This window comes from Oreochromis niloticus, linkage group LG4 (assembly GCF_001858045.2).
Source record: "Oreochromis niloticus isolate F11D_XX linkage group LG4, O_niloticus_UMD_NMBU, whole genome shotgun sequence".
NCBI classification, from domain to species: domain Eukaryota; kingdom Metazoa; phylum Chordata; class Actinopteri; order Cichliformes; family Cichlidae; genus Oreochromis; species Oreochromis niloticus.
This window is the reverse complement of record NC_031969.2, coordinates 5,517,981-5,530,292: the sequence shown is the minus strand read 5'-3', so window position 1 is coordinate 5,530,292 and position 12,312 is coordinate 5,517,981. Positions and strand designations below refer to the sequence as shown.

General features: G+C 42.6%; 2 protein-coding genes across 4 annotated transcripts in view; one reads left to right on the top strand and one right to left on the bottom strand.

The window, feature by feature from the left end:
- The window catches only part of LOC100697873 (thyroid hormone receptor alpha), a 115,913-nt gene extending 107,176 nt beyond the window's left edge, over nt 1-8,737 (bottom strand). For 2 of the 3 annotated variants that reach the window (XR_269127.4, XM_005468574.4), the window contains exon 1: nt 7,613-8,736. The gene's annotated coding sequence lies outside the window, so the exon portion shown is untranslated. Of the gene's footprint in view, nt 1-7,612 lie in introns of all 3 variants that reach the window. The other variant, XM_025906706.1, reaches the window with a different exon arrangement.
- Nucleotides 1,033-2,757, top strand: LOC112846745 (filament-like plant protein 1). The gene is made up of 2 exons (XM_025906707.1): nt 1,033-1,203; nt 1,919-2,757. Exons 1-2 carry the CDS (start codon nt 1,036-1,038, stop codon nt 2,516-2,518), a joined length of 768 nt encoding a protein of 255 aa, XP_025762492.1. The 5' UTR covers nt 1,033-1,035; the 3' UTR covers nt 2,519-2,757.
- Nucleotides 8,738-12,312: the final 3,575 nt, after the last annotated feature.

Here is a 12,312-nt window from a genome sequence, read left to right as displayed (position 1 = left end):
AAATGAGGGCTGGGGAGTAATGTTTAATCAAGCTAAGCAGCGGATTGTAAGCCTGATGACACAAAAGAAGCAGAACATCCATGAGTTAAGAACAATGTCCTGCCAGCTTCAACAAGCACAAGCTGTTAGTCTGGAGACCCATGGGAATCTCGAACACGCTGTCAACCTGAATCAGCAGCTGCAAGTACAGCTTGATGAAGCCCTGGAGAAAAACCAAGAGCTTCTTCAAGAGAAGAAACAGCAAGACATAAAGGAGAAAGAGATGGAATGGAAACTTTACAACATGAAGAAACAAAATGAAGTCTTGCAAGTAAGGATTAATGAAACACTGCACACAAATGCACAAGTGGTTCATGAGAAGAAACAACTGGAAACTGAATACAGAGAACTGGAAGGCCGAAATAAAGACTTGGAAGAAAGGCACAAGGAAATGCTCGTGAACCAACAGAAGCAGCCCAACGTGGACATCATAAATGAGGGCTGGGGAGTAATGTTTAATCAAGCTAAGCAGCGGATTGTAAGCCTGATGACACAAAAGAAGCAGAACATCCATGAGTTAAGAACAATGTCCTGCCAGCTTCAACAAGCACAAGCTGTTAGTCTGGAGACCCAAGGGAATCTCGAACACGCTGTCAACCTGAATCAGCAGCTGCAAGTACAGCTTGATGAAGCCCTGGAGAAAACCAAGAGCTTCTTCAAGAGAAGAAACAGCAAGACATAAAGGAGAAAGAGATGGAATGGAAACTTTACAACATGAAGAAACAAAATGACGTCTTGCAAGTAAGGATTAATGAAACACTGCACACAAATGCACAAGTGGTTCATGAGAAGAAACAACTGGAAACTGAATACAGAGAACTGGAAGGCCGAAATAAAGACTTGGAAGAAAGGCACAAGGAAATGCTCGTGAACCAACAGAAGCAGCCCAACGTGGACATCATAAATGAGGGCTGGGGAGTAATGTTTAATCAAGCTAAGCAGCGGATTGTAAGCCTGATGACACAAAAGAAGCAGAACATCCATGAGTTAAGAACAATGTCCTGCCAGCTTCAACAAGCACAAGCTGTTAGTCTGGAGACCCATGGGAATCTCGAACACGCTGTCAACCTGAATCAGCAGCTGCAAGTACAGCTTGATGAAGCATTGGAGAAAAACCAAGAGCTTCTTCAGGAAAAAGAGCAACAGGAAAAAATGCAGGAAAAGATAGGGCTGTGCGATATGACCAAAATCTCATATCCCGATATTAAGACATCTATCGTTGATATAACGATATAAATTACAAAAATGTAACATTTCCTGTAAATTCTGTGAATCTCGGGCATCTCGACTTGCGTGAAGTGTTTCCAGCTGGGCGTCGTGTACCTGGAGTCGAGTGTTTTAACTGATGCATGGAACTATACATTTTTAGACGTAAGTTGTAACGGCCGCCGTTTTCTTTGTGAGTATTTATTACACAGCGTGCTGCGGGGAAAAGCCTGTTCTAACGTTTGAGTCTAAGGTTTATTTTTTAGCACCTGGCGGCTCTTTTTTGCTTCTCATCCGTTAATACTCTGCATCTTTCACGTGACTCGTTTTATTTTGAAAAGCCTCAACAGGATCTTGAGCTTTATTGTGAAAGGTTTATGTGGAAAATAAACAAGCGGACACGCCGTGGTTTTACCGTCGTTGTTGCTAACGAAAACGCATAAAAAACAAGCGCTTGTCCGTCCGTAGTGTGGTTATATTAAATATAAGAGAAAGAGAGAACTTTAAGAAATTAATATAGACACTACAGTGACCATCAAAATGATGAAAAAATATTGCCGTAAACAGTTTATTTTGCGACACCACGAAACAAACGATAGCGTAAAATGAAACGATAGACGTTTTTCTATCGTCATCCGATATATATCGTTATATCGAACAGCCCTAGGAAAAGACACAACTTACTCTCCAAGACTTACAAAGGAAAAGTCTAGAAATACTCGCATCTCATAATGAAATGAGGGAGAAAACCATTGAACTAGAAGGAGAAAGGAGAACACTGAAAAAACAATGCTCAGGCATGCAATATAGGATCAATGACATGCTGAGAAAGAACGCAGAGCTCAAGGAACTTAATAACAAGTTGAAGTGCAAAAACAATGACATGCAGGTTCAAGAGCAAGAACTGGAGAAAGCGCATAATGACCTGAAGTGTATGCTTCAAGAAATCCAGAGCAGAAATGAGGAGTTAGAAGACATGTACAACAAAGTACAACAGAGGAATACAGACATGCACGAGGAAAAGCTAATACAGGAGGCAAAATCTAAAGATCTGAAAGAAAAGCTTGAAGAAAAACAAGCACAATTAGAAGAACTGGAGAAAAAATGCAAGAAACTTGAGGAGGAAATTACAGTAACAACTGAAGACCTGAAAACCCTCATCCTACAGAAAAAAGAGCTCCAGGAACAGTGCCTGAAAAAGAAGAAGAAACGCTTCTGGTTTTTCAGGAGGAGGGACCCTCCTGCTTCCTCACTTGATCATAAGGTGGTGTAGCCTGGTTTTCCTCCACCGCTTTTCTATCTCCTCACCCCTCTACCTCCCCTCTTGCCCTTTCTCTCCTTCCACCTCTCCATCATTCTCCATTTTTTCCTTTCTCCCCTCCCTCACCCCCCAACTAGTCAAGGCAGATGACCCTCCCTGAGCCTGGTTCTGCAATAGGTTTCTTCCTTTAAAGGGAGTTTTTCCTATCCACCGTCGCAGAGTGCTTGCTCAGAGGGGATTGTTGGGGTTTTCTCTCCTCCTTTCTATCCCTTTCTTTTCACCTCCCCTCCTCTCCCTTTCTCTCGTACCACCTTTCTCCATCACTCTCCGTTTTTCTTTCTCCCCTCCCTCACCCCCCAACTAGTCAAGGCAGATGACCCTCCCTGAGCCTGGTTCTGCAATAGGTTTCTTCCTTTAAAGGGAGTTTTTCCTATCCACCGTCGCCAAGTGCTTGCTCAGAGGGGATTGTTGGGGTTTTCTCTCCTCCTTTCTATCCCTTTCTTTTCACCTCCCCTCTTCTCCCTTTCTCTCGTACCACCTTTCTCCATCACTCTCCGTTTTTCTTTCTCCCCTCCCTCACCCCCAACTAGTCAAGGCAGATGACCCTCCCTGAGCCTGGTTCTGCAATAGGTTTCTTCCTTTAAAGGGAGTTTTTCCTATCCACCGTCGCCAAGTGCTTGCTCAGAGGGGATTGTTGGGGTTTTCTCTCCTCCTTTCTATCCCTTTCTTTTCACCTCCCCACTTCTCCCTTTCTCTCGTACCACCTTTCTCCATCACTCTCCGTTTTTCTTTCTCCCCTCCCTCACCCCCCAACTAGTCAAGGCAGATGACCCTCCCTGAGCCTGGTTCTGCAATAGGTTTCTTCCTTTAAAGGGAGTTTTTCCTATCCACCGTCGCCGAGTGCTTGCTCAGAGGGGATTGTTGGGGTTTTCTCTCCTCCTTTCTATCCCTTTCTTTTCACCTCCCCTCTTCTCCCTTTCTCTCGTACCACCTTTCTCCATCACTCTCCGTTTTCTTTCTCCCCTCCCTCACCCCCCAACTAGTCAAGGCAGATGACCCTCCCTGAGCCTGGTTCTGCAATAGGTTTCTTCCTTTAAAGGGAGTTTTTCCTATCCACCGTCGCCAAGTGCTTGCTCAGAGGGGATTGTTGGGGTTTTCTCTCCTCCTTTCTATCCCTTTCTTTTCACCTCCCCTCTTCTCCCTTTCTCTCGTACCACCTTTCTCCATCACTCTCCGTTTTTCTTTCTCCCCTCCCTCACCCCCCAACTAGTCAAGGCAGATGACCCTCCCTGAGCCTGGTTCTGCAATAGGTTTCTTCCTTTAAAGGGAGTTTTTCCTATCCACCGTCGCCAAGTGCTTGCTCAGAGGGGATTGTTGGGGTTTTCTCTCCTCCTTTCTATCCCTTTCTTTTCACCTCCCCACTTCTCCCTTTCTCTCGTACCACCTTTCTCCATCACTCTCCGTTTTTCTTTCTCCCCTCCCTCACCCCCCAACTAGTCAAGGCAGATGACCCTCCCTGAGCCTGGTTCTGCAATAGGTTTCTTCCTTTAAAGGGAGTTTTTCCTATCCACCGTCGCCGAGTGCTTGCTCAGAGGGGATTGTTGGGGTTTTCTCTCCTCCTTTCTATCCCTTTCTTTTCACCTCCCCTCTTCTCCCTTTCTCTCATACCACCTCTCTCCATCACTCTCCATTTTTCTTTCTCCCCTCCCTCACCCCCCAACTAGTCAAGGCAGATGACCCTCCCTGAGCCTGGTTCTGCAATAGGTTTCTTCCTTTAAAGGGAGTTTTTCCTATCCACCGTCGCCAAGTGCTTGCTCAGAGGGGATTGTTGGGGTTTTCTCTCCTCCTTTCTATCCCTTTCTTTTCACCTCCCCACTTCTCCCTTTCTCTCGTACCACCTCTCTCCATCACTCTCCATTTTACTTTCTCCCCTCCCTTCTTCATCCTTTTTTTTTCTTTTTTCACCCTCACTTAACTTATTCTTAACTAACAATAAACACAATCAACCATATTTTTACTTGTGTCAAATCAGTGTCTCTTCATTCAAGAATAATTCATCTTAAGAATAAAAACAACAAACGGGTAATAGCTGTGTGTGTTGGTGGGGCGGCATATTTATGTTTTATATTTTAGCAGTATCTGTCGTGATCTGCTGGTTTGACTCACCCAATAAAGAAATGCATAGACAAAAAACACAGAGTTATATTTCTCTTATGTATGAGGACAAAATTTCAGCAGATGTTTAACATAAGAGAAACACCTGCATAACATGCATTATTTAGACTGATGAAAAGCACAGATTTTATTTACATTTGGGTTAAAAAATTAAAAAAAATTATAGATGACCCTCGAGTGGCACTGCATTAAAAATGCAGTGCCACATGCTTTTCAAGCATTCACACTAATTAATTTGTTTCATACGCAGCTGTGGCTCTGACAGTATTTTATTTAAAATGATAAATGAATAAAGATGTGTAAAAAAATTCCTATAGTCCTTCAGTTCTTCATCACTGTCTTTGTACAAGCTCACATTCAGTCCTACAAATCTATGAAAATGGACCGCAGACACACAAGTCACAACAGATACACTATATTCCCAAAAGCATCTGTTGTCATACACACACATGAAGTTGAGTGACATCCTATTCTTAATCCACAGGGTTTCATATGATGTCAGCCCACCCTTTGCAGCTATAACAGCTTCGACTCATCTGGGAAGACTTTCCACAAGGTTAGGAGTGTTTTGTGGAATTCATGACCATTGTTCCAGAAGTGCATTTGTAAGGGGATGAGGAGAAGGCCTGGCTCACAGTCTCCACTCTAATTTATCAAAGGTGTTCTTTCAGGTTGAGGTCAGGAGTCTGTGCAGGCCAGTCAAGTTCTCCTACACCAAACTCACTCATCCATCTTTATGGGCCATCCCCAAACTGTTCCCACTAAGTTGGGGGTATGAAATTGTCCAAAATGTTTTGGTATGCTGAAGCATTAACAGTTCCTTTCATTGGAATAAAGGGGCCGAGCCCAAAACACCCCCACACCATAATTCCCCCTCTACGTGCAGTCACACGTATCGTTCTCATGGCAACTGCCAAACCCAGACTCATCCATCAGATTGCCAGACTGAGAAGTGCCATATGTTATTCCAGAGAACACGTCTCCACTGCTCTAGAGTCCAGTGGTGGTGTGCTTTACACCACTGCAGCTGACGCTTTGCGTTGTGCTTGGTGATGTAAGGCTTGGATGCAGCTGCTCAGCCATGGAAACCCATTCCATGAAGCTACACACGGTTTTTGACCTAATCTGAAGGCCACATGAAGTTTGGAGGTCTGTAGCGACTGATTGTCACTGAGTATACTGACCAGACTTGTTGCACAGGTAGCATCCTATCATAGTACCACACTGGATTTCACTGAGGTCCTTAGAGCAACACATTCCTTCACAAATGCCGAGGTGCTTGATTTTATACACCTGTGGTTGAGGAACTGGAACACCTGAATTCAATTATTTGGATGGGTGAGTGAATACTTTGATTAAATATACTGTAATATGATTTTAATGATGATAATACGGTGGAGGAATATCATCTTAATTCCTCCACTATAACAACCTCAGATGCTTCTATGACATACCCATTTGGATTAAGTTAAGGCTCTAAGACAGGGGTGGCTGCTGTGATTGACAGGTGTGCCGACACAGGCAGCTGTAGCCAGGAGCTTCTGCTAGGCACTGAGTAGTCACTGAAGCAGGTAACTTTACAAAGTTATGAATCACTGATTAGCTCAAGGCGGATGTTACAGTACATATAAAAGAATAATACTGAGTAATTTCTTTTCTTCAGTGAAGTGGTTTACACATTTGGCAAACATACATTTTTTTTAACAAAATTTTTATGTGGAGCTACCTGCTGTGGTAACCCCTTGTGAATCAGTAAGAAGCCAAAATCAGTTTTTACTCTGTCTTTTTTCAAGATAAGGTTTACAGCCTATTAATGTAACACTAATAACATTACTTGATATCAATAAAAAATAAAGCTTTTTACAGTGAGTCCACAGTTTAAAAAACAAAAAGAAAAAAAGGGAATTTTCTACATACAATATTATGAAAACTTTACATTTTCAGCTGTGAGAACTTTTTCTCCAGTTTTACACATTTATCATGTGGGCTGTAAGTGGCAAACCATAGAAAAGGACATTGACATCCCTGACTTAAAGGTGTCTGGAACTACAACTCTGGATAGAAAATAAGTGACTGAGCCCCCCTTTGACTGGTCCACATGTTTAGCAAACACTCAGGGAACCCTGGAGGGCGGTCATATGAATACTAATGGAAATAACAATTGTGAGGCCGCACATTAACGACAAACAAACGCACACTCTTACTCCAGAGAAGTACAACAGACTGCTAATAATACCTATATGTGCAACCCAGTGCATAATGGCATAAACACACATACCAGGCCTCTCCCTATAGAAGCAGCTATTGGCTGGGAGCCACATTTCATACATGACACCGCCCTATGAGACATGTATGGCTCTGAATCCTCCAGCAGCTTTTCAGGCAAACTTTGGCACGCAAGCGCCCACGGACAGACCGACCTATGGGGACATGTCACAGCAAAGGAGCGAACAGTGACGGTGAAGATTACACTATATACACACGCAGACACAACATAGTTGTCACATCTTTCCCCCTTCCTCGTTCACCTCTGACTGCAGAATGTAGAGTAACTAGTTTCACACAGCGCGGTGACAATAAGAGGAAGCCGGTGTAGGTGAACGTGGGGACGTCACAGAGCTGCAGTGCACTGGCCAGACGACGACGACGCGTTTCCCTAACGCTGGAGTACAGCAGGCAGGGAGCAGGCCGGCGCAGCCCGGGGTTGACGTGAGGACAGCGCTCACCTTGCACCGGCGTCCCCGAGGAGAAGCTTGCAGCCTGTTTTCGCTGGAAGTGTCAAACTGTTTCACTCAACTGCACCCCACCGCTCAAATAAAAACGCCTCCCGGTAGCGTCCACGTAAAACCGCTGAACGAGGAGCGGCAGAGTTATCACGTGAAGAAACAAGCTCAACAAACACGTTAAAAAATCAAATAAAAGCTGCTTTACCGACTCGAGCCGGCGTCAGCTAATGCCTCTCCCTCCGGTGTAGCCTCCTCTACCGGTCCGCTTTCAGGTGCCTGGAGACGGGAGAGCAACGTCCGCTAGCCGGTACTGTCAAAGTCATGGCCACGGTGTGCACAGGGAACTCCACAGCGTTTACTAGTTCTCTATGCTCGGTCCTCCCCCATGCCTGTACAGTACGGGTGAACGCGGGTCAGGAGCCTACGAGGGTGGCTCTACAATGAGGGCCCGCAGCACCCTCTAGCGGACGGATGTGAACGTGCAGCCCCGGAGGGTTATATAATGCAGAATCAGACGGGGATGTTTTTATTAACAAAACATTTAAACTCACTCTCGTGTGAGCTGTCAGGCAGGACTCTGAAGGCGTGCCCTGACTAACTGGCAGAAGTTTTTCTGGACATCTTCAACCTGTCTGCCTTAAATCCTCTGTACCCAAAAGATTGTCTCTTGCCTCAGTGATTATAGTCCTGTGGCCCTGACTTCAGCAATTATGAAGTGCTGTGAGAGGATCGTTCAGAAGCACATCAAGGACCAAGCGCATCCATGTTGGTCTGGACAGACATCAGCTTGCATACAGGTGGAAAGTTCAACACAGGATGTAAGCTCTGACCCACCTGGAACATCACAACTCTTATGTTAGGATGCTGTTTGTTGACTTCTTCTCTGTTTTCAACACTGTGATCCTGAATAAGCTGGCTCTGAAGCTTCATAACCTGGGTCTGTCGACTTCGCCGCGCTACTGGATCAGAGACTTCCTCTCCATCAGGCCTCGGGCGGTAAGAATGGGGAGCTGGACATCTTCCACACTGGTCCTGAAGACGAGCACCCCAGAGGGCTGTGTGCTCAGCCCGGCCTTATTCAATGTCTTTACTCGCAATTGTTCTGCCATTCATTTCACTAACACAGTTGTGAAGTTTGCGAGACAATGATGAGACTGACTATAGAAAGGAGATCCAACACCTGACACAGTGGTGCTTAGACAACATCCTCGTCCTGAACACCAGCAAGAACAAGGAGGCCATTGTGGATTGCAGGAGTAGAGCATGTGGACAACATCAAGTTTCTGGGTGTCCACATAACATCTGACCTGACCTGGTGGCACCTTGTGAAGAAAGCCCAACAAAGGCTGTACTTCCTCAGGAAGCTAAAATGGACCGGGCCGTCTTCTCGACTGCTTGTGAGCTTCTACAGAGTCAAGTTTGCCTCTCAAACAGTTAATGGGAAAAGTGAAGCAGCACAAAAGGGTGAATTTTGTTTGCAGTGGCTGTAGAAACTATTTATATGTACCTATAAATTGGAGTAAAAATACAATTAAACACTTTTTTTCTCAGTTTAAGCTGTTTTCTTTACAATCATACTGTTTTTTGTTTTTACTTTATTAACATTAAATAAAGCATAAATATCAGATAATATCAATATTTTAGTTTTGTTTAAATCAGCCCTTTTGCTCAATGGAGGCACAGTCAAACTGACAGGAAGAAGATATATCAAAACTTACAAAAAGCTTGCAAAACCAACAGTACAGACTTACCAGATCCCCTCCCTGTAAAGCTCAATGATAAAGGTATTTCCTTTCATTTGACACTTTTATTTCAATTTAAAAAATAAATTGTGTTTTTTTAAAAAGAGCAAAAATCAAAAACATCATCTTATCATACAGCAAACTGAAAGAAAAATGTCTTCATGGCTGTCATAGTTTCAGTTTCTTTCTCCTCCAACCTGAGAGGGCATGCTGCCTTTCTCCTCCCCTTTAGGGTGGAGTTCTATAGTTTCCCGCTCTTCGGTCGTAGCACCTGTTTGCCATCAAGTTTATCCACTCCAGTTCAAACAGACCAGCTGCTAGTGTTGCACCAGTGAGCTACATACTGAACCGAGAGGATAGAAACTAAGTATCGATACTATTGCGCTGTATCGATCAGATACCAATCTTGGTATTGATATCTGGATCGTTCTTCCCACGTCTACAGCTGCTAGTGGTAATCAGAAAAAATTGTCTGTGTACCTGTGCTACTTACCTTCACGCTTAGTTTTGTGTGTAAATGTAAAGACTGTGAAACTTGACACCAGTCTCTGTTGGTTCTGCGTTTGGGTCCACCTTTGCTGATGGCCTCACAGCCTTGACAGTGACTTCTGACATATTCAGCTGAAAAGTGCATCTGCTGGATCATAATAGCTCAGGTTTGAATTACTGCTTGGCCTTGAAAATTTAGTTTTTTGTAGGTTTAGCATAAAACAAAATTATTTTACAGTAATGCAAAATGAAAAGCCTTAAAATGAATTTCTTATTAAACAACCCACACACTTGCTTACCTTATAAAAAGGTTTGATATTAATATACATTCTTACTATTCATTACTACAGGGGCAAAGGGCTGGAATTTTTAAAGCACTTTTAGTTTTGGGTTTATTTTGTTGTTTTTTTGGACTACTTGAGGTTTGACTTATTTCACATCTGCACATAGAGCCAACTTCTAATCATGGAGACTTCAGGAACCCTTTTCATATGAAGTAGCACTGCTAAGACACAAGGCACCTTGGCAAAACATACATTTCTCATTTAACTTAAAGGAAGCAGAAAAAATGAACAGTTAAAAAAAAAAAATCCTGTATTGTAGTAGAAAAGCGCTATATAAGAACCAGTCCATTTAATAATTAGCCTTGGATGATACTAATCTGTAGATTGTATCAATATTGACAGTAACAGACTTTTGCTGTTGTTTTATTTTAGACTTTTAGAGAGTGTACCAGAGTGCTGAAGACCAAAGAGGACCAAGGATTTATCAGACATGAACTTCCCTCCCTTGTCTCTTGGCCAGTAGCTTAAAAAGATATGCTAATCTGACTGCAGCCTATTTAAACTGAACTGAGTACCAGCTATAACACCAACTGTAACAGCAGGTCACATTTTTAAAAGTTAGTGCGATAGGAAAAAGGGAATGCACACATATGAGAAAACTATTGATACATTTCCTTATAACTAATCAGTTTGGAGACTGAACACAGGCCACTGCACCTGTTCACTGCTGAGCTTGGCCTCTGCTAACCTGCTAACTGGAGTTTCTGAACTGGACTGAATTGTTGCTGTTGGTACCTTGTGGAGCATGTTAACTGAATTATCCATGATGGATAACAGTTCCACAACCTCACAAGTGTCCAGTTGTCAGCCACTCACAGAACCAGCCATCCTAAATCAGTTTAATCAGTCTATCTGTGTTACCAGCTCTGATGCTGCTCCCCCAACAGACCACAGCAAAGTATACTTCCATCAGTCTGTTGCACTCACCACGTGTCTTTGTTTCTGCATCTGTAAAGTTTATAGATGCTAGCTGAGCAAGCTACTGTTAGCTAATAACCTAGCATTTCACCCGGTGAAGTAAAAGTGGTTCTGGCTTAAATAACAAACAAACAAAAGCATGCTAGCACTAAGGTGTGAAGTCCTGGAGAAACTAATGCATAATGCAATAGTTGCTTTGTCCATCTTTTATATACAGTCTGTTTCCACATGTATGACAAGACTGAAAGACGCAGTCTGTGACAGTGTAACTGAGGACTCTCTCTTACTCAGCTTGCACATTTTAGTTTATTTCATATTCCAAATTCTATTATATTAAGTATGTGTTCACTTGCAATTGATTTAGCTAAGGTTTTGCTTGTTTTTTGACACTCTACACAGGACTTTGACTTGACAAATGTCTAACAGTTCCTAAATTTTATAGTGCTGGGCTAAATCAATTGCACTTGTTGCAAAGATGTTTCTTTTGTTTGTTTTACAGATATTAGCATACTTTCATAACATGATTTGTCTTTACAGGAAGCCAATTAGTTGAATGAATGAGTTAGTAACTAATCAGTAATGTTAATGGAAGCCCGTTTCCGCCACTAAAAAAAAAAAGTATCCATAACTCGAAGTTTCGAATTATTAACTTGAAATTTCGAGAAAAGTAACTTGAAATTTCAAGTTAGCGCTGCCAATCAGTAATCTACGTGAATAAGATCATTTCCTTGTTACCTGGAAGCTGAAGCCCTCGGCTACAAATGCTACAGCTAAGCTGCCAGTATTACAGCCAGTTATTAATGGACAAATTGCTGAGTATTTTCAGTGTGGCTTCAGAATGATGATGAAATCCTTGTGTTATTAGCTGAATCACATGGCGTTACTATCAGCAAACGTACTCTCGAAAGCGCCAGTTTATTGCGCTCCGGTTTTGAGTGTGCATTCCTCTGCGCCACACTCTTCCGGGTAACAAGAAAATGATGTCATTCACATAGATTACTGACTGGCAGAGCTAACTCGAAATTTCAAGTTACTTTTCTCAAAATTTCAAGTCACTAAGTCAAAATTTCTAGTTACTTTTTTTCAAAATTTTGAGCTAATAAGTTGAAATTTCGAGTTATGGATACTTTTTTTTCTTTTTTAGTGGCGGAAACGGGCTTCCATAAATTTCTGCTAATCCTATCGTTGACATCGAAGCCAGAATATTCTAAACCACGAAATATTTAGTGTCCAATTATACTTGCGTAATAAGGTGACAGAAGGGTAGCGCTATCTCATACGTAGTAATTTCAATAAAAATATAAACATTTTATAGTGATTTTCATGTAATATTGACTTTTTTAATTCAAAATGCATCTATAGGATCTCAGAGCCTTTTCTTCTGGACAGCACATAGAAAAGAAATGACACCA